This window comes from Galeopterus variegatus, unplaced genomic scaffold, assembly GCF_000696425.1.
Source record: "Galeopterus variegatus unplaced genomic scaffold, G_variegatus-3.0.2 Scaffold474, whole genome shotgun sequence".
Classification (NCBI taxonomy): Eukaryota; Metazoa; Chordata; class Mammalia; order Dermoptera; family Cynocephalidae; genus Galeopterus; species Galeopterus variegatus.
Window position 1 is genome coordinate 146,202 of NW_007726585.1, and position 26,720 is coordinate 172,921.

The window sequence follows — 26,720 nt, forward strand, 5'->3', positions numbered from 1 at the left end:
AGGACCCTAGTCCTTCTTACTGGAAGATTTTATCATCTACCATTATCTATGCTTTCTGTTTGCCTGGACTATTCATTTTAATACTTTAATTGTATCCCTCTTTGACTGTTACTTAACAACACAGAGATACAGACACATGAATAAAATATTAAATAATAAAGTGTTGTTAGACTATTTGAGAGAAAGAACAGGGCTGATTGACGACCATGACTTATGTATCCATTTGATCAGTTGAAGGACCAAAGGAAGTTGAGTGTGTATTTAGGAAAAAAAGAGTTCTAAACAGAAAGATGGGAAGAACAGACACCCTTGAAGATAGAACTTGCCTTATATGCTCAAAAGACAATAAAGTGTTTAGCATTTGTGATATCATAAGAAATACACAGTGACTAAGCATCAATAAGTAGGATAAGAACATAACTTTATAAAATTTTGAATATCTTAAATTTCAGTTCTCTTGTCTGATTTGCAGTAAAGCAACATTTTGTTTTTCTTTCTAAGATTGAACAAGATTTTGAATTTTATGAAAGAAGTTATTTTTTGAAAGTGCTTTATGTGACATTCCACTGAAAAGTGATCCTGCTGAGACTGCGTTATCCTTTCTTTTCTCCTTTACTGTCCCAATAAGTTGGTTGTTCACAATTAGAAAACTTACAGACATATTTCAATGTAAGAACATACAACACAAACTAAATATGTCACAATGTAATTCAAGAAAACTGTACTGAAATAAAAATTAAACTTATAATTTGAATTGGCCCAGAGTATACTAAGGAAATGCAACCCTGAAATATCAACAATGAGAAATAAAATATAGTTCTTGAACTTCAGATAAAAAAACAATCTTTTGGGTGGCCAGGCAAAAAGATTAAGTCACTTATAATGAGGAAAAAATGGATTGTCCTCATATTTTTGTACATTAAAAGCCAGAAGACAGTAGAACTACACCTTTTAGTTCTACTAAGATCCTTGAGGAAAAGAAGTTGGACCCAATGATTTCATAACCATCCAAATGGTTCTTCAAGTATAAAAGTCACAAACATACAAGAATTATAGGGGACTACTGTTCCCATGAACTATTTTTGAGAAAAATATTACCAGATTAACTTCAAATAACCAAGAAATGACTGAGACAACAACGGCAATAGGATTGCTGATGAACATTAAGACTTAAATAAAAATGGGTATTAGTGTAACAAAGTATGATCCCCGTCCTGACAATGTAACTAAGAAAAATTTAGAAAAAAGAGACCAAAAAAAGGGCAGGAAATAGAAAAATTCACTGATTGCCACATCTGTGCCATGACTGACATTTATGGTACACTCCACCCAACAAAGGAGAATACATGTCAATTGCACATGGAATACTTCCGAGGTAGACAATATGCTGATCCATAAAATAAATGTCGATAAATTTAAAAGGATTCAAGCCATACAAGGTATGTTCTTGACCACAAAAGAATTAAATTAGAAATCAATAACAAAAAGATTCATGGAAGATTGTCAAACATTTGAGAACTAAACAACACACTTCTAAATAAGCTATAGATCACAGAAGAAAAGTAAATTATAAAGTATTTTGAATGAAAAGGAAAATGCAACGTATCAGAATTGTACTTAAGGGGAAATTTATAGCACTAAATGTCTATGAGAAGATCAGAAATGTCTCAAATCAATAACTTCAAGCTTCCACCAAAAGAAAATAGAAAAATGACAAAACTCAATGTAAACAGATGAAAGGCAATAATAAAGTTCAAAGTGGAAATCAATGAAATAAAAACCAGAGAAACAATAGGGAAAAAAATCAATAAAACTTTGAGAGAATCAATAAAATTGATAAACTTCTAACCAGAAACCAGGTTAGGAAAAGAAGAGGGAAAATAGTACAAGTTACACATATCAGGAATGAGAGAGGTGGCATTACTACAGATTCTATAGATATTAAAATAATAACAAGGGAATGTTATGAATAACTTAATGCCTTTAAACGTGACAACTTAAGTAAAATGAACATATTCCTTAAAAGACACACATGACCAAGTTTGCTCAAGAAGAAAGTAATAACCTAAATAGCCCCATATCTATTAAAGAAATTGAAATTGTTTTAAAAACATTCTTATAAAGAAAAATTCTGACCCAAATGGTGAGCTTTACCAAATATTAAGAAATAATGCCACTTTCATATAAACTGTTCCAACAATTGAAGAGATGGGAACATTCCCAACCTATTACATGTGGCATTACCCTAAAACCAAAACTAGGCAAAGGCAGATTTTATGATATTATATGCCAATATACTATTGATTCAAAACAAGTAAATACATTTAATTTTTAAAACTTCTACCAGAATGTATCTTTTTTTTATTATTTCTTCTTGGTAAGCAATTTCAGTCTTATTCTCTGGGTTTTTAGCAAGTTCAGGGAACCATTACAAAATTGTATTTTGTTTCTTCATTATATATCTCTATTTTCTTTCTAGAAGTTTTAGTCCTGACTCCCATGACTTTTTAACTTTTCATTTATCTTTTGTGTATTTCTTATTTTGTATATATTTTTGATTTTTGTTCTAGATTCTAGGGGACTTCTACTTTATCCTACAGATCATTTTTGTCTTTGGCTGTGTTCATTATATTACACATCATTTTCCATTAAATTTGATTTACCAAACATATTTCTAACATATTTCTCTTTTGTCATCTTGGCATTTCAATTGATTTTGAAGAGAAAAAAGCAAGAAATAATCATGCTTGATCCCTATTATTTTGAACCAGAAATCTGATTCTCTTATTTATATAGGAAATTTGGTAGAATATTCACTATGTATATTAATAGAGCAATTCATTATGTGTTGTAGACCAACCTGCCTTTCAGAGAGGCATCTTAAGTAAATTAGAATACTTAATCTGTTGCCATTACAAATAGTAATATGATAGAAAGAGCCATGGGCCAAGAATCCGGGAGACACACACAGGTTCTAATGACTAGCTATTATATCCAAGACTTAGCTTGCTTTTCTGTAAATAAAAAGTTGTTCCATATAACCGAACATAGTCTATTCAATTCTATTTAAAAATTCCCTAACAACTGCTTCTGTTTCAAATAATGGTAGGTAATTCAAATAAACCCTCCCATTAAAAAAAATTTTTTTTTTTTCAAAACAAAAATCAGAAAGCTAACAAGATAATGACTAAGCACCAGCATTTAAACCTTTGAAACACCTGGGAGACAGACCAGAAAAACCTCAAGCCTTGAACAAGGATCGATTAAAGTGGTCCCGCTAGGAAACTGACAGAAGCAAACAAAAATCCTTCTAGAGAAAGATAACATCATTATAGGCTTACAATGATTTACTAAATAGCTAGCACCTCTGAAATATTCATTACTAAAATTATGTAAATAAAATATAGATGTAATTTTTCTAAATAAACATTATGGTATCCTTATACCACACCAATAATTAAAAAGGCATCAGAAATTTATAAATTCCCTTTACTGTTTTATTTTTTATTTTTATTTTTTTTTTGTCTTTTGTCTTTTTCCGTGTCCGGCAACGGATCGCAACCCTCAGTGTTGCCCCCGTACCGGACCGGGGACCGGCAACGGGATCGCAACCCTCGGTGTCGCTCCCGCGCCTTGCTCAGCCAGTGAGCGGGAACCGGTCTGTATGTGGGATCCGAACCCTCGGGCGGGAGCACCGCCACGCTTCCCAAGCGGCACACTATCCAGTGCGCCACCGGGCCAGCCCCCCTTTACTGTTTTAATCAATTTATGAACAATTAGAAAAATACACAAGACTATATAATTACAGAACATATCACAGTTAGCTCAATTCAACTTGCTGCAGTTTGGCAAAGTCTTTGAAACACATTTTGAACTTCAAGACATCTTTTCTCTTACCCCTCAATATTACAGATGAACAGACCTTAGACTACATTGGCCACATTTTAAAAACTAAACTGCAATGGTTTTATCTTTCAGTTGTCTACTTTAGCAAAGAAAAGACCACATTCAATATAATAGCATACAACATTCTAAAACAAGCAAAAACAGAAAATCACTCATTCTGCAATTTAATCTATAACAATATATACATGTAATTCAATATTCTATCTTCTTTATAACCCAACTGGGCTCTTTTTTAAAACCTAATTATTTTCTTGGCCAAGAAATGGAAATGAAAAGTGATTTTAAAATACCATCTTTTAGATGTTTTACTACTTAGGTAATTTTGAATTTTAATCGCTAGTTTTTATTACTAAAAAGGATTAAAAAGTAGTCCTATTAATAGTAGTCCAGAAAGCCATAAATAACTACCAATATCTTCCTTCTCTTCTCATACCTATAGTATCTGGGAGGTCTAGCAGTTCATTGTGCTGCAAGTCAAGGTTGGTTATCTGTGTGCAGTTTCCAATCTCCTTTGGAAGGTGTTCAAGTTGATTGTGAGCTACATCCAGCGTAATGAGGTTACATAATTCACCTGAAAATTAACAAACCAAAAAATAAGGGTTATTAAAGAATAAATTAGATAATACTTGTAATTAAGGAAGTATATTTTACAATTTTTAAACACAACTTGAAACGCAATTTTATTAGATATGCAACTTCTACTTGAAAATAGCAAGTTATTTAGTAAACGCACTTGCATTGTAAGAAAAAACTTCATTTTTATTACATTTTCTTTCTGAAAAGGTAAGTCAATCACAAAATATAAAATCATTATTTCAAAATTACATCTAATAAAATTAAAACGGTACTTGTAAATAACTACAACCTGTATTATTAAATTCTTTTTAAGTAACCAATTCATTCCATAATCAAAATTATAGAGCTAATTTTTTTAACTAAATTCATCACAATAATATCATATACATCTAGAGTTCAATTTGAGGGTTACCTTCCATACCTCAAAATATACATGCTTTCAAATAAGGCATATGTTCTGATGTTATATAAACATATAGATTGAAATTTATAAATAAAAACTGCTTTTCAACTTAAAAGCACTCTAAAAGGACAGAATATATTTCTCCTCATTCTGGTTGAAAGGACGGTACTGGCAATTTAGATGATTCTTAGTGTTATTCAGTCTTTAAAAATTTTTTCAGCCCACCCCCGCCACACATCCAGGCCAGCAATGGAGCTAGCTCCATACCAGGGGGTCCAGAGATAGGGGTTGGGCCAGCCCCATCCCCACCTGAAACCAGATCTTAGAATGTACTATTTACCACATGAGTTTCTTTGGGGTGTGTGACTTATCTGTTCGCATCCTTCACCAAATTTCTGCTTAGATTTTTCTAATTCATTTTTAAGAGTTATTTTTGCAATAAGGAGGTTAATCTTTGTGTGTTTAAAAACAGAAAGAGAGAGTAGAATAATGGTTACCAGAAGCTGGGAGGGATGGGGGTGGGGGTTAAGATTAAGGGTGAACTAATGGGGACAAAACTATGCTGTCTGCCCTAAGTGAATCACTGTGCAGTATATGCATGTATTGAAACAACACACTATACCCCACAAAAATAAATATAAATTAAATTGGGGGAAAAAAAATCTTTTCACTTGTAACAGGTATAGTACTCCTCTCATGATTTCTCTCTTTCTTTTTATCATCGTTTTTTAAGGCAAAGGATGGAGATACTGAAAAAGTAAGACATATAAACTATACAGAACTCTGAAAAAAAATGGGTGTGGGGCACATTATTAAGCTACATATTACAAACACAGGCAACAAAAGAGAAAATAAACAGAATTTTAAAAATTGGATTTCATCAAAATTAAAAACTTTTATTTATCAAAGGATACTATCAAGAGAACGAAAAGGCAACCTATACAATGGAAGATAATATTTGCAAATCATCTGATAAGGGATTAATGTCCAGAATATATAAAGAATTCCTACAATAAAACATCACCACAAAAATACCCCCAAGGAAACCAATTAAAAAATAGACAAAGGCTTCAACAGACATTTTTCCAAAGATATACAAATGGCCAATAAATACATGAAAAGATGCTCAACATCACTAATCACTAGGGAAAGGCAAATCAGAACAATGAGAGATCACATCATACCTCTTAGGATGGCTATTAACAAAAAACAGAAAACAAGTGTTGGTGAGTATGTGGAGAAATTGGATTGCTGGTACTAATGTAAAATGCTGCAACTGCTATGGAACACAGTAGAGCTGTTCCTCAAAAAATTAAACATAGAATTACCATATAATCTAGTAATTCCACTTCTAGTTATATACCCCAAAAAACTAAAAGCAGGAACTCAAACAGATATTTGTACACCAATGTTCAGAGAAACATTATTTACAATAGCAAAAAAGTGGAAAAAACTCAAATGTCCATTGATGAATGCATGGATAAACAAAATGTGCTATGTACATATAATAGAATATCAGTCTTAAAAAGGAATGAAATTCTGATATATGCTAAATATGAATGAACTTTGAAGACATTATGCCAAGTGAAATAAGCTACACACAAAAGGACAATTATATAATTCCACATTTATGAGGTACCTAGATGAGTCAAATTCAGAGACAGAAAGTAGGATAGTGGTTACTCAGTACCAAGGAGAAGGAGGAATGGGAAGTTATTATTTAAGGGGTACAGAGTTTTAGTTTCAGATGATGAAAAGGTTATGGAGACGGACAGTGGTGATAGTTAATAATGCAGTTAATATCACTGAACTCTATGTGTAAAAATGACTAAAAGGGCAAATTTTATGTTATGCATATTTTGTAACAATTTAAAAGATTTCTGGGACACAGCTAAGCCAGTGCTGAGAGGGAAATTTAGAGCACTAATTTTTACATTAGAAAAGAGGAAGAGACTCAAATCAATAATTTAAGCTCCCATCTCAAGAAAAGAGAAAAATAAAAATAAGGATATAAATCAATAAAATTGAAAACAGGAAAGAAAATTCGTTGTTAATTACATCTGGTTCTTTGGGGGGAAAATCAGTAATATTGATAACCCTCTAGCAAGAGGTAGAACAGAAGACACACATTACAAATATTAGCAATGAAACAGGGGAATACACATCTTGCACTCTTTAAAAAAGTAAAAAGGAAATATTATAAACAACTTCATAATTATAAATCATAAATTTAAAAATTTAGAAGATATAGAGCAATTCCTCCAAAACCACAATCTACCAAAACTCAACTAAGATGAAACAGAAAACCCGAATAGTACTATAACCATTAAATAAACTTTATTTGCAATTAAAGAGTTCCCTAAAAAAGAAATCCCAGGCCCAGATTACTTCACTAGAGATTTTTACTGAGTGCTTAGACAAGAATTAACACCAATTTTATGCATTCTCTTCCAAAAACTAGTACAGGAGGGAATACTTCCAAACTCATTTTATGAGGCCAGAATTACCTTGATGTTAAAACCAAAGACAGTGCAAAAAGAAAACTATAGACCAATGTCTCCCATGAGACACACATGTCAAAAATTTAGACACAAAAATTCTCAACAAAATATTAGAAAATTAAATCCAACAATGTAAAAAGAATTATACATCATGACCCAAATGGGATTAATTCCAGAATATGCAAGTCTGGTTTAATATCTGAAAATCAATCAACGTAATCCACCATATCAACAGTCTAAGAGAGTATAATCATTTGATGATTGATGCAAGGAAAGCATCTTACAAAATTCAAGATACATTCATGTTAAAAACTCTCACCAATTTAGGAATAGAGGGGGGTTACCTCAACTTGGTAAAGGACTTCCATAAAAACTTACAGTTGGGGCCGACCCTGTGGCGCACTCGGGAGAGTGCGGCGCTGGGAGCGCAGCGACGCTCCCACCACCGGTTCGGATCCTATATAGGACTGGCGGGTGTGCTCACTGGCTGAGCACAGTGCGGACGACACCACACCAAGGGTTGTGATCCCCTTACCGGTCACGAAGACAAAAAAAAAAAAAAAACCTTACAGTTGACTTCTGGTTTCCAGTCTGACATGTAAACATCTTGGATGTCATCATTCCTGTCCTCATAACAAGAAAAATGATGAACAAACTAAAGATCAACAATTCTTCTTATAGCCTTCAGAGAGTGGAGAACAAAGGGCTAACCTATACCCCCAAAACTAGAGAGAAATGCTAATACAGAGATTTAGTGCTTACCTGGAGTATAAGCAGCAGCTGGAGCCTGGTAGGGACACTTAAAGGGTAATTGACTAGTTGCTGAAGACTGAGTGAAATACCTGAGAGCTAAAAATGGCTGGGGGTGGATCTTTAAGAGGACCCCCACACTTTGAGTTTTACCTCCAGGAGCCCCACCCCAGGTTCTCAGGTTGAAGACAAAAGAAAAACCTCCTTCTGTTTCACCCTAGGCATATCATATTCAAGCTGCAGAAAATCAAAACAAATTTTTGAAAGAAGCTAAAGGAAAAAAAACACCTTACCTATAAAGGAACAAGGATAAGAATTACATCAGACTTCTCTTCAGAAACCATGCAAAAAAAAGAGTGGAATGAACTATTTCAAGTGTTGAGAGGAAAAACACACCAACCCAAAAATCTGTTTTCCAATAAATTATCCTTCAAATGTAAAGGAGAAATAAAGACTCTCTCAGATAAAACAAAAATTGAGGGAACTTGTCACCAGTAGAACTGCCTTGCAAGAAATGTTAAAAGTTCTTCAGAAAGAAGGAAAACGATAAACAGTATGTTATAAACTTGGATCTACATAAACAAAGGACAAGTATTAGAGAAAAATAAAGATAAAATTTTTATCTTACTCTTAATTGATCTAACATAAGTTTGTTCACAGTATTAACAGCAACTATACAAGGAGTGATTATAGCTTAAGGATAAATGAAATGAATGACAACAATGACATAAGGGTCAAGAGGGAAGAAATGGGATTATTATGTTATAAGGTATCTGCATTACCTATGAAGTGGTATAGTCTTATTTGAAAGTAGACTTATATTAGTTGTAAATGTATACTGCAAACTCCAGGGTAAACACACACAAATTAAAAGAAGTATACTGATCTGCTAAGGAGAGAGATAATGAAATAATATAAAATGCTCACTGTTTTAGTCCGTTTGTGTTGCTATAACAGAAATACCTGAGACCGGGTAATTTATAAGGAAAAGAGGTTTTTTTGGCTTATGATTCTGGGACAGCTGCATCTGGCACGGGCCTCAGGCTGCTTCTACTCATGGTGGAAAGCGGCAGGTAGCTGGCGGGTACAAGCAGATCACATGGCGAGAGGAAGCAAGAGAGAGAGAGAAGGTGCCAGGGTCTTTTTAAGCAACGAGCTCTCATGGGAACTAATAGAGCGAGAACTCATTAATCCCCCTGCCCCCAGGAAGAGCATTAATCCATTCATGAGGGATCCGCCCCCATGACTCAATCAGTTTCCAACACTGCCACATTGGAGATCAAATTTCCACATGAGTTTTGCAGGGGACAACACATCCAAACTCCATCACTCACTTAAAACCAGAGAAGCAGGAAAAAAAGTGGAAGACCAAAAAAAGAAAAAAAGAACAAGTTCGACTAATAGAAAATAGTGGCAAGTTTAGTTAATAGTGCACCAATTAGAAGACAGAGATTGTCAGAGTGGACAAAAAAATAAGACCCAACTATACTCCTATGCCACCTTCAAGAAATCTACTTTAAATACAAACACAGGTAAATTAAAAGTAAAGGAATGGAGAAAGAAATACAATGCTAACATCAATAAAAAGAAAGCTACAATGGCTATAATTCCAGACAAAGTAGACGTCAAAGCAATGAAAATTATCAGGGACACAGAAAGCGTTACATACTGATAAATGGGACAATTCTCTAAAACATAACAATCCTTAAAGTGTATGCACCTGCTTGTCTCCTCCATGTCTAGAACATGGCTTAGTACACAGCACCATGTTAACTGAAAGAATAAATAAAGATAACTGAAGAAAATAAAATTTGAAGTCTAATACTCTTCATGCCAGAATAAAACATTTTTTTATCTTTGTCTTTGTCATCACCTTTTCTGATAAATAATAATTGTTGTTTCACTTCCCGCTAACTTCCACTAGTCTAAAGGAAGGTATACAAATCCAAAGTAAACAGGAAACAGGCAAATAAATAAGGAAATTTGACAGAGATTATGACTAACTTTAGTCCTTAAGGAGCAACTGTGACTCAATTCACATTATTGCTACACTGCAGGACTTCCCAATCTTGGCACTGTAACATTTTAGACCAGATAATTCTTTGTTGTAGGAGGCTGTTCCATGCATAAGCAATATCCCTGGCCTTTACCCATTAGATACCAATAGCATCTCCCCCCACCATCACCACAAGTCATGACAATCAAAATGTCTGTCTCCAGACATTGTCAAATGTCCTCTGTTGAAACACTGCCAAATTGTCCCCAGCTGAAAATCACTGACCTGTTAGAATGAAAGTTCAATATGTCCAATCGTCACATTTTTCAAGAGAAGCTTGAAAAGAAAATTTGGATTTTCATATCAAATTTTCTAATTCTTAAATGTTAGTTAACTAATTCATAGGTTAAAGCAGAACAAAACACTGTGTTAGCAAACACAGTTGGGCTTTTTTCAGTACTCAGGACACCAGTCTGACACCTCTGTACACAGAAACATCATCTTAGTACAAGAACTTGCCTATTACTATCTGATACTAAAATTAAAAAGTGTTTTTAAAAAGCAGAATATGGGCCAGCCCGGTGGCACACTGCTACAGTGCGCCGCTTGGAGCGTGGCGGTGCTCCCGCCGAGGGTTCGGATCCCACATACAGACCGGCCGCTCACTGGCTGAGCGAGGTGCGGGCACAACACCGAGGGTTGCGATCCCGTTGCCGGTCCCGGTCCAATACGGGTGCGACACTGAGGGTTGCGATCCGTTGCCGGTCACGAAAAAAGACAAAAAGGAAAAAAAAAAAAAAAAGCAGAATATAATCATCTAAACTCAAATTTTGTCAATTAGTAAGTTAAATCTCTTTTGGATTTGTGTAAGTCACCGTATAACTGAATTATTTTGAGCCATATAGTCTCTCAAGAAAATTATCCTTCAGCACTACAACTGTCTGCTAAGTCAGGAAATCATGTTAGTACTAACACATTAAGAACAGTGTCATCTAAGAACACTGACACGTCTTTCTCTCAGTCTGGTAATTCGTAAAGGTTTTCAAAATGCTTAAAACCCAGGAAACACAATTTAATTTTTTTAACTGCATCAAAACACAAAAATAACATATTTTAAAAGTTAGTCTATTACTCTATGAGATACGATCAACTTATAATTAAAATTATAAACTATTCTAAGTTAAATTTGAAATGTTTTTTAGATTTTCCCCCAAACCCCTGTATATCTCTTATGAACTTTGGATTTTCTTCAGTCCAATAACTTCAGAGAAGTTATGTTGGGGGCCTGAAGCTCCACACCCCTTCTTGTGAGACCGCTTCTCCTTGACAATCTGCTCAGATGGCCATGCGTAATAACTTCGTATAGCATACATTATACGAAGTTATACGAAAAACTGTTCTCGTGCTATTAGTCCAACCTCTGGGAAGGAGGTTCTGGAGAGTGCCTTGAACCTTACGGACACTAAGTCAATTGATCATGCATATATAATAAGCCCTCAATAAACACTTTGGATACTGGTGAGCTTCTCAGATTGGAAATACTCTGTGTGTATTGTCTTAGTCTATGGAAGGAGGATAATGCATCTTGAGAATGAAGGAAACTTTGCTTTGAGCTTCCTCCCAGATTCTGCCCTTTGTGTTTCTTCCGTTGGCTGATGTTTAATGTATCCTTTCTCTGTAATAAGTATAACCATTCATATAATAAGCTTCAGTGAGTTCTGTGAGTCTTTCTAATTGTTGGGGGCCTGAAGCTCCACACCCCTTCTTGTGAGACCGCTCCTGTGTGACAATCTGCTCCGATGGCCATGCTTTACATGATAGCTGCCTAGCAATCTTTATGCCAGAAACTGATTGCTCCTGGCTATGCAAGTTAATTTGCAAGTGACCTTTTATCCTTCTCTAGAAACTGTTTAACCATAAACATTCTGGGTGGCAACCTTTACTTTGAATGTCCTGTCTTTGTCTCTCCTCAAGATATTATCATATCTTTACATTCCAGACCCTTTGCAGCATGCCTGCCTTCTCCTATATAAGATGTAACCTAAGAATCAATAAACGAGACTTGATCAGAATACTGTCTTGTCTCAATTTCTCGTGTCTCTTGTCCCATCCAATTCCCACTCCCCCCTCCAGGGTCTGCGTTGAATATCCCGCGGGTCGGGCCAAGCACAGCCAGCAGTCCTGAGCAAGGTCAAAGTTTATCATTTATAAAAACATAGTTTCCCTAAAAATTTGAGATATTTTCAAAACCAATTCAAAATTTCCTGTTTAATGCAATTAATAAAATATTTTTATAGTGTGAAAAAAGTATTTTAAGATCTCTCTTCCTTAGAGTAATTCTTATAACTGCCCAAGCTTTCCTTGCTCATATCAAATAATAAAAAATATTTGAAAATTTTAAACATATGATAATTCTGCAGCAGACAACACTGTACCAGGTTGAGAGCCTATGTTATAGTTAACAAAAAATAAAATATTAAATATTTAAGCAGTTAAAATATTTTTATACCATTTACTATTTCTATATTCTTTCCAGTTATATAATACTTTTAAACATTTGTTTCACCATATACTATCCAGATATTATAAAAAGCAAAACAAAATATAAGTCTGCCTCAGGTGGCTTAAGTTTACACATAAATGTATATAGTACATACACATATACAAAGTGATGGATAAACAGCAAAGCGAGATTCCGGCTGGGTGGGTTGGGGAAATCCAGTCTTTAAAAGATGAGCATGAACTATATAGGTTTGCCAAGGAAAAGAAATATGTGGGAAAGAAAGAAGGCCAAAAAATTACAGGCTCAGCAATTTCATTGCTAGGTATAACATATTCAAATAGAAATGAGTCCATATGTTTACCAAAAAACTTTTATTACTATAACATAGTAGCAGTATTTATATTAGCCCCAAATTAGAAACCACTAAGCAACAGCAGAATTGATAAATTGTGGTATATTCACACTATTGAATATTATTTAGTAATGCAAATAAACAATCTCTAACTATACACACCAATACAGATTAATAATGCCAAGTGGAAAAAGACACAGAAACATACATACATTATGATTCCATTTATATAAAAATAAGTGAAATTAATGTTTATTTGCAGAAGTCAGGATAGTAGATTACCTTTGATGTGAATAATGACAGAAAAAGGGGCTTCTTGGGTGGTCCTGATGTTCTATTTTTTAACTTGGATGCTGACAGTTTGCAAACAATCACTGCATTGTACTTTATGGTATGCGCACTTTTCTGTAAATATACTTCAATATAAAGTTAAGAAACAGGCTCTAGCCCAAGCCCTTACTTTGGACATGGCTTAATCCAAACCATGACAGAAAAACAGAAAAAAGAATTTCTTAAATTTGCATTAGATGCATAATCTTCAACATGGTTAAGTAAAATGTGTTTCTCCCCCTCTGTGTAAGTTCTCTAAAGTACAAACCAATTTCATTTTGCAAAATTTGTTATTTTTCTTTTATCCTATCTTTAGAGGAGGCGAAGATTGCAGACTGTATGCAAAACTTTGTAAGCATGTGACAATCTCCTATATCCAGACAATGAAGCATGCCGGACATACCTCTTCCCAAAGGTGATAATACTGACTAGGCTCATAATGGGATTCTTCCTGCCATTTCTCCAAGAAAGATAGTCTCCCACATTACACTATTACACCCCTTTTCATTTCTGGGATATTATATAATACAGAAAGGCAATGTTCAGCATGCAAAAAGAAGAGCCATTTTAGGAGGAGAAAAGTTTTATTTTTTTCTCCCCTTTGAAAACTTCAGTAATTAAAATGTTCAAATTCCAAATTTCTGAGGATTATTACATCTTATTTTAAAATAATATTTGACCTTCATTAATTATATTAAAATATTTTTACATATGGCTGTGTTCAGATTAGAAGCTTAATGAATATTTGACAAAATAAATGACAAAACTATATCTATGGGGCTTGGTTTAACCAATAACAAAGGAATATTATTATACAAACATGAATATACTATGTTTCTAAAACTTAACAGAACATAAATTATTGCTATTAAGATCATTAATTCATTCACTCAGATAAAACAATTCTTACTATGTGCATTCTCTTTGCCAGTACAATACTGGGCACTGAAGAAACAAGGAGACTACAAACTTAAAATTAGTAAAAGACCACATGTGATTTGAGAGACTTAGAGAGGGTTCTTTGCTCCAAATAGGTCCTTCATTGCCTGCTTATAAAATTTCACCATTAAAGAGCCATTCTTTTGGATCTTCAAGGCCACTCATAGTCAAGGTTCTTCATTCACTTATTCATTAAAGAAAAACTTATAGTGCACTTAGTGGAGATTCAGCAGTGAACAAAAGTAAGTCTCCATTTTCATGAACCATACACTATAGTGCACAGGAGTGGGGAATTGGAAATAAAGTGTCAGCACATGATAACTGCTGTAAACAAAAATAAAATGGGGAAAGGAAGTTGGAAATGTGAGTGCTGGGGAAGGATGGTGTGAAAAAACAAGCATGTGCATGTTTGAACTGAAACTCAGTGCATGGGAGGGGAAACAGAAAGGAGGAGGGGACAGCCCCTAATGACCCTACCTCATGAATAATTGTATACATTGTATAATTATAAATCTAAGTTGCTACATGGTAAAGGTGACTCTATAGTAATTTAACTGCCTAGCAGGACAAAATTCAATAACACGTTTCAGAGGATGATAACAGAATCCACAGTCATTACAATATCATCCATTTATACTACCCAATCAAGAATTACTAGACTGACTTCCATTTCTGGCCATGATACAAATAGAAAATGAACAGAATATGAGAAAATGGTTTGTAAACAGTAGACAACTATACATGACTGTGTTCCCTGATAACCCAGGAAAACTATATAAGCCCTTGCCCCAGCTTACTGGAGGCAGATTCCAGGTCACAAAAAAGCAGGGAAGGAATACTGAACAAAGGCCAACAGTTTCACGGAGTTGTGGCAAAAGATCTGAGTTTAGGAAGGCCAAAGTGGCTAGAATTTGGTTGGCAGAATTTGAGAGATAAGAGAGCAGCAAATAGAGAGATTTGTGCAATCTAAAAGTCCCTTTCAGTCTTTGCCCAAATTTTGGATCTGCATATGTGTGAAAACAAATTGCCAAAGGCCAACCAGCAGAAAAATGGCAATCCAAACAACCCCAGCAGTCACAGGACACTGAATAATTTGAATTCCTACCAGCCAGAAAAGACCTCATAATATACAGTACATCAAGGAATGTTCTCAGAAAAGTATCACCTTAGTAGTGGGGCAAAATTAGATCTAAGGCTGCTGAAACCATAATAACAAAGCTTAAAAGTAAGCCACAAAAGAATCCAACTGACTTCAAAGTAACTTAACTGTATGCTAGAACAAACTCCAGCATTATTTAAAGGAATACAAAATCTAAGACCCCAAAAATGTGAAAATTATAATGCTAACATTCAATTAAAAATTACCAGCCATGAAAAGAAGCAGGAAAATATGACCCACAACCAGGAGAAAATATTCCTTAGCAAAATAAAAGATGATAGAACTAGAAGACAAAGATATTGAAAAAAACTATTAAAAATGAGCTCCCTATGGTCAAGAAGTCAAAAGAAAACTTGAACAAAAATGACACCCAAACAGAATGTAAAGAGGTGAAAAATACAATATATGAAAATTTCATTGCATGGGATTAACAGTAGATGTAGAAGAAATGATATACAGCAATAGAAAAATAGCAATAGAAACAATCTAAAACACACATGCACATAACTAGAGAATCAATAAACTAAAAGACACTATATAGAGGTCTATATAGGTGTTACAAACCCAGAAAATAGAAAAGAGGCCAAAAAGAGAGAAAAGTTACAAAAAATAATAGTCAAAATTTTTTTCAATTGTGATGAAAACCATAAACCCACAGAAACAAGAGGTTCATAAATTCCAAGATAAGAACAGCAGAACTCCTGCCAGAAACTAGGTAAGCCAGAAGAAAATTAAGAGATATCTTTAAAATACTTGTGGTGGGGGTGGGGTGGGGAAAGAAACTGTCAAACTAGGATTCTATACCAAGAAAAATACCTTTCAAAAATGTAGGCAAAATAAAGGCTTCCAGACAAAAAAAGCTGAGAGAATTCATTATGAGCAGATATGCACTAAAATATATATTAAAGGGAGTTCTTTGGGCAAAAGAAAAATGATATGAAACAGAAATTTGGGTATACAAAAGAATAAAAAGTAACAGAAATGGTAAATATAAAAGATCTTACTTGGGGGTCATTTTAAAATCTCTTTAAAAGACAGTCAAAAAGAATTCTAGCATGTTAAAAAGCACAGGAACCAACCTAAAATAATTCATAGTAAGTAAAGCTTGAACAACTTGAGCAATAAAACGTATAAAAATATTGGCTTATAATCCATAAAATGAAAAAAAAAAAAAAAATCCAGACTGATACAAATGAATGAATGAATGAGAAAGGACAGCTTTTCCTTATGGAAGAATTCCAATAATAAATGCAAAAGAAATGGAATGAGGAAATTTTTTTTAAAAAAATCACCATTAGGATACAGTAGTGATTGTTACAGGGAAGATCCACCAGTGAATGCTAAAATTAGTAAGATTAAGGAAAAACAAGATACTTTGCATAGTCTAAAACCAGCATCTCCCAAGATAACTATTAATTGAAAAGAAAAAAATATTAACTTTTTAGAAGCACAGAAGAAATCATATTAACCAAGTGGTCAAGATCAAAAATCACCAGTAATGAGACATCAACATTATGTATCCTTTGATATAAGTCACTTGGCACCACAATTGCCACTGCAGTATTCCTGGCAATAACACATAAACTGAAGCTAGACATAAAAAAATCATAGAAACCAAAAATGAATGACATACTGCAAAAAATCTGGGCAGTACTTTTCAAAAGTATCAATGCCATGAAAGAAAAGGAAAATTTTTCAGTCTTTCACACAGTCACAGATTGGAAGAGACCACGGACACATGACTATTAAATGTAAGGTGGGATTCTGGAACAGAAAGCAGACATTAGTGGAAAAACCCATGAAATCCAATAAAATTTATAGTTTACTTAAGAGTAGTGTACCAATATTAATTTCTTGGTTTTGATCATTATACAATGGTTATGTGAGATGGTAATATGAGGGGAAGTTGGGTGAAGGGTACATGGGAACCTTCTGTACTGATTTTGCAACTTTCGTGTAAGTCTAAAATTTGTTCAAAATAAAATATTCAATCCGAAAGGAGGCATGAAAGGGAAAAAAGGAATGGGTAACTGTCAGGCAGCATAAAAACACAAGACCTAACTATATGTTATCTACAAGAAACCATTTTAAATATAAAGTCACAAAGAGATAAAACTAAAAGAATGGAAAAAGATAGACAATGCAAGCACCAGTCAACAAGGAAGATGGAGTGGCTTTATTATATCAAAGAAGAATTTAGAAAAAAATAATACCAGGAATAAAAACAGACATAGTATAATGATAAAAGTCACCTCATCAGAAAAAAAAAATAATAATCCTAAAAATATATGTAACTCATAACAAAGTTTCCATATGTAAGAAGGAAACATTAATAACACTAATGGGAGAAAGACAAATCCACTGTTACAGGTGTGTTTCAACACTCATTTCTCTATAATTAAATGAAAAAGTAGAGAGGAAATCAACAAGAGCACAGAAGATATAAATAACGTTATCAACCAACTTGACCTTCCTGATATTTATACAATGCTCCAAAAAAACACAACAGCAGAATACAGTCTTTTCAACAACATTTAGAACCCTTACCAAGACAGACCATATTTTATAAATCAAAAGAAAAAAAAATCTGAAAGCTTTTCTCAAATACTTAGAAACTGAACAATTCACTTCTACATTATCCATGGATCACTGAAGAAATAACAAGGAATATTTAGAAAATACTTTGAACTGAATTATAACAAGAACACAACATATCAAACTTCATGTGCTGCTGCTGAGAGAGGGACATTTATAGCTATCATTCTTATATAATGAGAATAAAGGCCTAACATCAAAGAGCGTATTAAACCTAAAATAAGAAATACACAAAATAAGAAAACAAATAAAAAAAATTAAAATCATAGAAAAAAGTGGTAAACCAAAAGCAGGTTAAAAAGAAAAATCAATAAAATTGATACACCTTTAGCCAGACTGATCAAGCAAAGAGAGAAGACTTCTGCATTACTAATATTAGGAATAAAAAAGGGACATCACTCTATTACAGACATTAAAAGAATAATAAAAAATATTATGAACAAATTTAAGCTAATAAATTCAACAAATTCTATAAAATAGACAAAATGCCTTGACAGATTCAAACTATAAAACTTTGATAGAGAAAAAATAGAAAAACTGAATAACTCTATTAAATAAACTGAATTAGCAATTTAAAACTTGCCCACAAAGAACAGCCTGGTCCCAGATTGCATAACTGATGAAATCTGCTAAACATTCAGACAGGAAATAATACTAATTCTATACAAACTCTTCTAGAATATAAGGGGAAAGAACATGTTCCAACACATTCTATGATATGAAGCCAGAATTACCCTGATACAAACCATTACAAAAAAATTAAAAGGAAAAGGAAAGAAAATTATAGATCAATATCCATGATGAATATAGTTGCAAAAATCCTAAACATTTTAGTAGATTAAGTTCAGCAATATATAAAAAGGTCCTACTAAAAAGTATCTAGTAGGCACTCAAAGATTGGTAAATGAATAATTTAGGTTTGTTTCATAGGTTGTGAACTTCCCTACAATATTAATTGACTTAACATAAGGATGCTTATATATATATACAGTGCTTATATTTTAAAAATAACTCTTGCTCTTAAACATTTAGGGATATTTTTCAAAATCACATCAAACCTTACTAAAATACATTCATAAAACTATATAATTAACAAGAGCTGGAAATACTTGTCACACAAATTTGAACAGATTTAGAGGTCAGAATTTATACCATTACATTATTTTAATTTGTCTTAAAGGCTTAATTCTCTCCTTCATTGTAAAGAAGACTTCGGGGGCTCTTCAAAGCAAGTGCTTCTGCAACCAAAAGACATGGACAACAGTGATACGGACAACTATATCCCTTCGAATGGGTAACATGCTGTCTTAGGGTACAATGACTGCCCTCTTCCCCACATCTCAGCAGTACAGAAAGTCCAATGTCTTTGATCCTATCAAGTCCTTCCAAAATGGCTCAAGTGCTATTTCTGAGTTCTCTTATTGCCTCCTTTAGCAATAAAGATAACTTCTCAAGGTTTTTGTTGTTTAGTGGAAGACCTGACAATTTGATAACAATAAACTAAGTTAACAGTTCATTTCCAGGTCTCTAAGGTTTCCTGCTGATTCCCAGTCAAAAGGAGTTATTTATTAACAACTATGAATTCCCTTTACGATTTCCCTTTCTTGCTAAAGTAAGTTACTCATTAGCCTTTATACAAAATACTCAAATTAATACTGTTACCTGCACCATGAAAGCGATTTTATCACTCTTAGCAGTGCTGGGAGAATTTCAAAAGTTTTAGGGATTAAGGGTTACAATTTGAATACTAAAAATAATACTGAAATATGATTATAATGCTTTAATACTAAAATACTGAAAATACTATCAAATAATAGTTATAATACTCTAATACTAAATATAATACTAAAATAATAAAAATAGGTAATGGTGTTAGACTTCATTAAATTTACTTTAAGCCATAAATAAATTTAATTTAAATTAAATTAAATTGAATAAATTAAATTTATTCAAAACCTACCATTTTTAGTGTCTAAAGAATTCACAGAAAAATTACATATTAGAAGGAGTTAAACTAAATCTCTTAGTTTACTCAGCTTCTGTTCATTGGGATTTTATATATAGATAGATATTGATTATATTTACACTCATATACTGGTTACATACAATACTTGACTTACAAAATATAACACTAAAATATTGCAGAATATTATAAACTTGATTTTATTTTCAATAAATGTTCCTGGGTCAAATGGGGAAAATAATTGTTGATTCTAATTTTTCACGTCTGAATGCCATAAGAGTTGTTTTTTAAATGGGAAAAAATGATCTGGGTTCTTAAACAGCACATACTTTAATGTATTACATCACTCCCCTAAGCAAAAAGGATTATTTTGACAATTAGATCCACATGAAATTGTACACTGTGTAAATATGTAGCATTTTATCATACAATGTAAGAATAATAGATTTTTTAAAATATTCCATCTAACTTATCTGTTTTTATAAAGAATAATAGGGAGAAACTTTAAAGAAAGAGAAGAAATCCAACATTAGCCCATACTTAATCAAGAAAAAGAAATTGCATGAATATTAGTAAGAGACAAAGATGGAGTTTACCTCCAGTTTCAAAGAGCAACCACTTTCTTCCCAGAAAAATAAAATCCTTTAAAACTTCATTGTCCAGAGTTCTAAACAGATTAATTATTCAAACTTCCTACCTGATGAACCCAACCACCAATCCACCTGGGAAAAAAGAAGAATACACAAAAGCATATTTTTAACAGGAAACTCAAAGGAAGCAATCAGTGAAGAAATTTTTTAAAAATCATTATTCCCTCTTTTCCTTCTGAAAACATGGTAACTTGAATATCTTGATATAGAGTGAAGAGTCTGACTCAAGGTTAAAAATGGGAAAAGAAGGAATGGGAGGATAAATGCAACACCGCTTTTTAAAAGAAAGCAATGACTGAGGTTTCAATCTGTCTATCTCAAATGAAAAGACAGGACATTTATTTTATGACTATTTGTCCATGCCTCATCAAACAACAGGAGAAATGGCTATTATCAAAAGGCCAGAAAACAACAAATGCTGACAAGGATTTGGAGAAGGAGGTTGTTGGTGGGAATATAAATTAGTACAGCCATTATGTAAAACAGTATTGTGGTTTCTCAAGCAACTACAAATAGAACCACCATATGATCTAGCAATCCCACTACTGGATATATATCCAAAGGAAAGGAAATCAACATGTCGGAGGGATACTTGCACTCCCATGTTTTTTGCAGCTCTTTTCACAACAGCCAAGATTTGGAACCAACTTACATGTCCATCAACAGATGCCTGAATAAAGTAAACATGGTATATATACACCATGGAATACTACTGAGACATAAAAAAGAATGAAATTCTGCCACTCACAACAACATGGATGAGCTTGGAAAAATTATGTTAAATAAAATAAGCCAGGTGCAGAAAGAGAAATACCACATATTCTCTCACTCATATGTGGAAGCTAAAAAAGTTGATCTCATAGAAGTAGAGAGTAGAAGAGAGACTAGTAAGAGACTAGAGACTAGTGGTACCAGAGACTGGTAAGGGAAGGCGTATAGGAGGATGGGGAGAAGGTGGTCAATGGATACAAAATTATAGAGAGATGGGAAGAACAAGATCTTCCACAGCAATATGGGACACTGCAGTCAACAACAAAACACTGTATACTTCAAGCAGCTAGTTGAGAGGATTTTGAATGTTCCCAATACAAAGAAGTGACAAATGTTTAAAGTGATGGTTCGTCTAAATACCCCGATATGATCATTGCACATTGTATAATTGTACCCAAATATGATATTCTACTCTATAAATATATACAAGTTACCAAGAATCGATTAAGAAAAAATAAATTTAAAAGAGAAAAGAAAAAAAAAAGAACTAGAGAGTAGAATAGTGGTTACCAGAGGCTGGGGAGAGGAGATAGGAAAAGGTTGGTAAAAGGACACAAAGTTACAAAATTAGAGTTAGACAGGAAGAATAAATTCTGGTACTCTAGGGTGACTATAGCTGATAATAGTGTATTGTATATTTCACATAGCCAAAACAAAAAAAAGGATCTGGAATATTATAATAACAAAGAAATGATAAATGTTTAGATGACAGATATGTTAATCACTCTGTTTGGATCATTATACAATATATGCATGCATGGAAACAACAAGTCGTACTCCATAAAAATGTACAATTAATTTTTTTTTAAATTAACAACAAATCTATAAGCCATCATGGAAATGCAAATCAAAACCACAGTGAGATACCAATTCATACACATAAAATGGCTAAAATAAAAATGATAGTTAATAACAATGATGTTGAAGATGCAGGAAAATTAGAACCCTTACACACTGCTGGTAGGAATGTAAAATGCTGCAGCCACTTTGGAAAACTACAGGTTGAGTATCCCTTATCCGAAAGCTTGAGACCAGAAGTGTTTCAGATTTGGGAGTTTTCTGGACTTTGGAATATGTGCATACACATACTGAGATATCTTGGGATGTGACCGAAGTCTAAACACGAAATACATTTATGTTTCATATACACATTACACACTCAGCCTGAAGGTAATTTTATACAATATTTTAAAATAATTTTGTACCTGAAACAAAGTTTGTATACACTGACCCATCAGAAAGCAAAGGTGTCACTCAGCCATCCATGTGGACAATCTGTATTCATTTGGCATCACCATCATTCTTGGCTCTGAATTCATATGCTACTGATAAGCAATCATTTTCTTACACTTATTCACACATAAGCACATAACAGTAAAAAACATGACATACCATTAGTTCAGTGAAAAAAGCATGTGTTCAGGGTCACTAAGCAGCATGGTAGCATCACCAGAATACCTGTATCAGCTGTTAAACAGCAGCAACATCAAACAGCAGGCTTTCAGTCTCCACCTATGATGCTGTTAAAAGGTTACTGTACACTGCATTTTATTTTATATTTTTTTAGGTGAGAAGAAACATCAGATGTAGTTGAGGGACAAGGAACTAGGTCCTCTAGGGATGAAGAAGCGTTCTGCTGGAATAAAATAAAAATATTTTCTCCAGAGTCATCTCCCTCATTAACAGTTTTTGTCTTGAAACTCTCTCTCTGATTTTATAAACTGACATGATTTCTTGTTCTGTTACAAATGTATATTTCTTTAGTCCCTCTATAAGCCTATCACACATTTTTACCATGTCATCTATAGGCACTTTTTTTTTTTTTCTTTTTTTCTTTTTGTCTTTTTTTTCGTGTCCAGCCACGGATCGCAACCCTCAGTGTCGCGCCCGTACCGGACCGGGACCAGCAACGGGATCGCAACCCTCGGTGTCGCGCCCACAACTCGCCCAGCCAGTGAGCAGGAACCGCTCTGTATGTGGGATCCGAACCCTCGGCGGGAGCGCCACCACACTCCCAAGCGGTGCACTGTAGCAGTGCGCCACCGGGCCGGCCCATATAGGCACTTTTTCTGCAGTATTAATGTCATCTTTGTCATCACTATTAACAGGTTGAGTATCCCTCTTCTGAAATGCTAGGGACCAGAGGTGTGGAATCTTCCACTTGTGGCATTATGTTGAGGCTCAAAACGGTTCGAATTTTGAAGGATTTTGGATTTTGGATTTTCAGATTAGGGATGCTCAACCTGTGGTAGTTCTTCAAAAGGTTAAAATAGTTACTACATGACTCAACGATTCTACTACTAGGTGTATACCCAAGAGAAATGAAAACAAATGTCCACACAAAAATTTGCACACAAATGTTTATAGTAAACTGTATTAATAATAGTCAAAAGTAAAAACAAGCCAAATGCCAAACAACTGAGGAATGGATAAATAAATGTGGTATGTTCATATAATGGAACAGTATTAAGCAATAGGAAGGAATGAAGTACTGAAACATGCTACAACCTGGATAAGCCTTGAAAATTATACTAAGAGAAACCAGTCACAAAAGACTACATATCGTAAGATACCATCTAAATAAAATTTTCAGAATCACAAATCTATAGAGATAGAAAATAGATTAATGTTTGCCTAGGGCTAAAGAGTTGGGAGAAAATAAGAGTGACTGCTTAAGGGTACAGAACTTCCTTTTGGGTAATGAAAATATTCTAAAATTGTTTGTGATGGTTACACAACTCCTTAAACATACTAAAAACCAATGAATTTTATACTTTAAATGTCTGATTGTATGGAATGTGTATTATATTTCAGTTAAGCTATTAACCACCCCCCTCTAGTGCAATGGCTTTCAACTGAAGCTACACACAAAATAACACAGCTTACTCTTTAAAAGTACAGATCCAGGGCCGGCCCGGTGGCGCACTACTACAGTGCGCCGCTTGGAAGTGTGGCAGCGCTCCCGCCGAGGGTTCGGATCCCACATACAGACCGGTTCCCGCTCACTGGCTGAGCGAGGGGCGGGCGCAGCACCGAGGGTTGCGATCCCGTTGCCGGTCCTGGTCCGGTACGGGCGCGACACTGAGGGTTGCGGTCCGTTGCCAGACACGAAAAAAGACAAAAAAAGGAAAAAAAAAAAAAGTACAGATCCATATGAATTTTAGGATTGTTTTTTCTATTTCTGTGAAGAATGTAACTGGTATTTTGATGGGGATTATACTGAATCTGTAGATCACTTTGGGTAGTATGGACATTTTCACAATGTTAATTCTTCCAATCTATGAACAAGGAATGTCTTTCCATCTTTTGGTGTCCTCTTTAACTTCTTTCAGCAGAATTTTGTAGTTCTTATTGTAGAGATCATTTACCTCTTTTGTTAACTTTATTCCTGGGTTATTTTATTCTTTTGGTAGCTACTGTAAATGGGCTTGCTTTATTGATTTCTTTTTCTGCTTGCTCATTGTTGGTTAGGAATGCTACTGATTTTTGTGTATTGATTTTGTATCCCGCAACTTTACTAAATTTGTTTATGAGCTCTAGGAGTTTTTTGGTAGAGGTTATGGGTTTTTCTATATATAGGGTCATGTCATCTATGAACAGTGACAAATTGACTTTGTCTTCTCTAATTTGGATGCCCTTTAGTTCTTTATCTTTCCTGATTGTTCAATTCTAAAATTAATATGGAACAACAAAATACCCAGAATAGCCAAAATACTCCTGAGCAAAAAATAAATAAATAAATAAAACTGGTGGCATTACACTATCTAAACTTCAAACTATACTACAAAGCTATAGTAACCAAAACAGCATGGTCCTGGCATAAAAACAGACATATGGACCAATGGAACAGAATAGAGAACCCAGAAATCAACCCAGGTACTTACAGCGAACTGATCTTTGACAAAGGCACCAAGAACATATATTGGGGAAAGAACAGCCTCTTCAGTAAATGGTGGGGGGGAAACTGGTTATCCTTGTGTAGATAAATGAAACTAGACCTATTCCTCTCACCATATACCAAAATTGACTGAAAATGTATTAAAGACTTAAGTGTAAGACCTGAAACTATAAAACTCCTAGAAAAAAACATAGGAAAAACACTTCAGGACCCTGGATTGGGCAAAGACTTTATGAATAAGACCCCAAAAGCACAAGCAACAAAAGAAAAAATAAATGGGATTATATCAAACCAAAAAGCTTCTGCACAGCAAAGGAACAATCATCAGAGTGAAAAGACAACTTACTGAATGGGAGAAAATATTTGAAAAACATCCATCCAACAAGGGGTCAATATCAAAGATCTCACACAATTTCACACTAAAAAAACAAATAATTCAATTAAAAAATGGGCAAAGGAGCTGAACAGAAATTTTTCAAAGGAAGACATACAAATGGACAACAGGTACATGAAAAACTGTTAACATCACTAATCATCAGGGAAATGCATATCAAAACTACACTGAGGGGCCGGCCCGGTGGCGCACTGCTACAGTGCGCCGCTTGGGAAGCGCGAGCGGCGCTCCCGCCGAGGGTTCAGATCCCACATACAGACCGGCTGCCTCACTGGCTAGAGCCGCTCACTGGTTGAGCGAGGTGCGGAAGCAACACCGAGGGTTGCGATCTTGTTGCCGGTCCCGGTCCGGTGCGGGCGCGACACTGAGGGTTGCAATCCGTTGCCGGTCAGGAAAAAAGACAAAAAGGAAAAAAAGAAAACTACACTGAGATATCATCTCACCCCAGCTAGACCGGTTACTATCAAAAAGACCAAGAATAACAAATGCTGATGAGGATGTGGAGAAAAGAGAACTCTTCTACACTGTTGGTAGAACTGTAAATTAGTACAGCCATTATGGAAAACAGTATGGAGGTTCTCAAACAACTACAGATTGAACTACCATATGATCCAGCAACCCCACTTCTGGGATACACCCAAAGGAATGGAAATCATCATGTCGAAGGGATACCTGCACTCCCACATTCATCACACCTCTATTTACAATAGCCAGGAGTTGGAACCAACCTAAATGTCCATTGACAGATGGCTAGTATATATACACAATGGAATACTATTCAGCCATAAAAAAGAATGAAACATTTGCAGCAACATGGATGAGCTTGGAGAAAATTATGTTAAGTGAAATAACCCAGGCACACAAAGAGAAATACTGCATGTCCTCACTCATAAGTGGTAGGGGAGGGGAGGGGAGGAGAGAAAAGAGAAAAGGGAAGAGGGAAGGGAAGGGAAAGAGAGGGGAGAGAGGACAGAAGGGAAGAAGGGAAGGTAGGGAAGGTAGGGAAAGTAGGGAAGGGGAGGGAGGGAGGGGAA

General features: G+C 34.5%; 1 protein-coding gene across 5 annotated transcripts in view; it reads right to left on the minus strand.

Moving 5' to 3' along the window:
* Positions 1-26,720, minus strand: part of SHOC2 (soc-2 suppressor of clear homolog (C. elegans)) — an 89,408-nt gene that overhangs the window by 23,442 nt on the left and 39,246 nt on the right. For all 5 annotated transcript variants that reach the window (XM_008569187.1, XM_008569188.1, XM_008569186.1 and 2 more), the window contains one exon: positions 4,340-4,477. In XM_008569187.1, the coding sequence (XP_008567409.1) occupies positions 4,340-4,477 (138 nt within the window). The remainder of the gene's footprint in view (positions 1-4,339; positions 4,478-26,720) is intronic.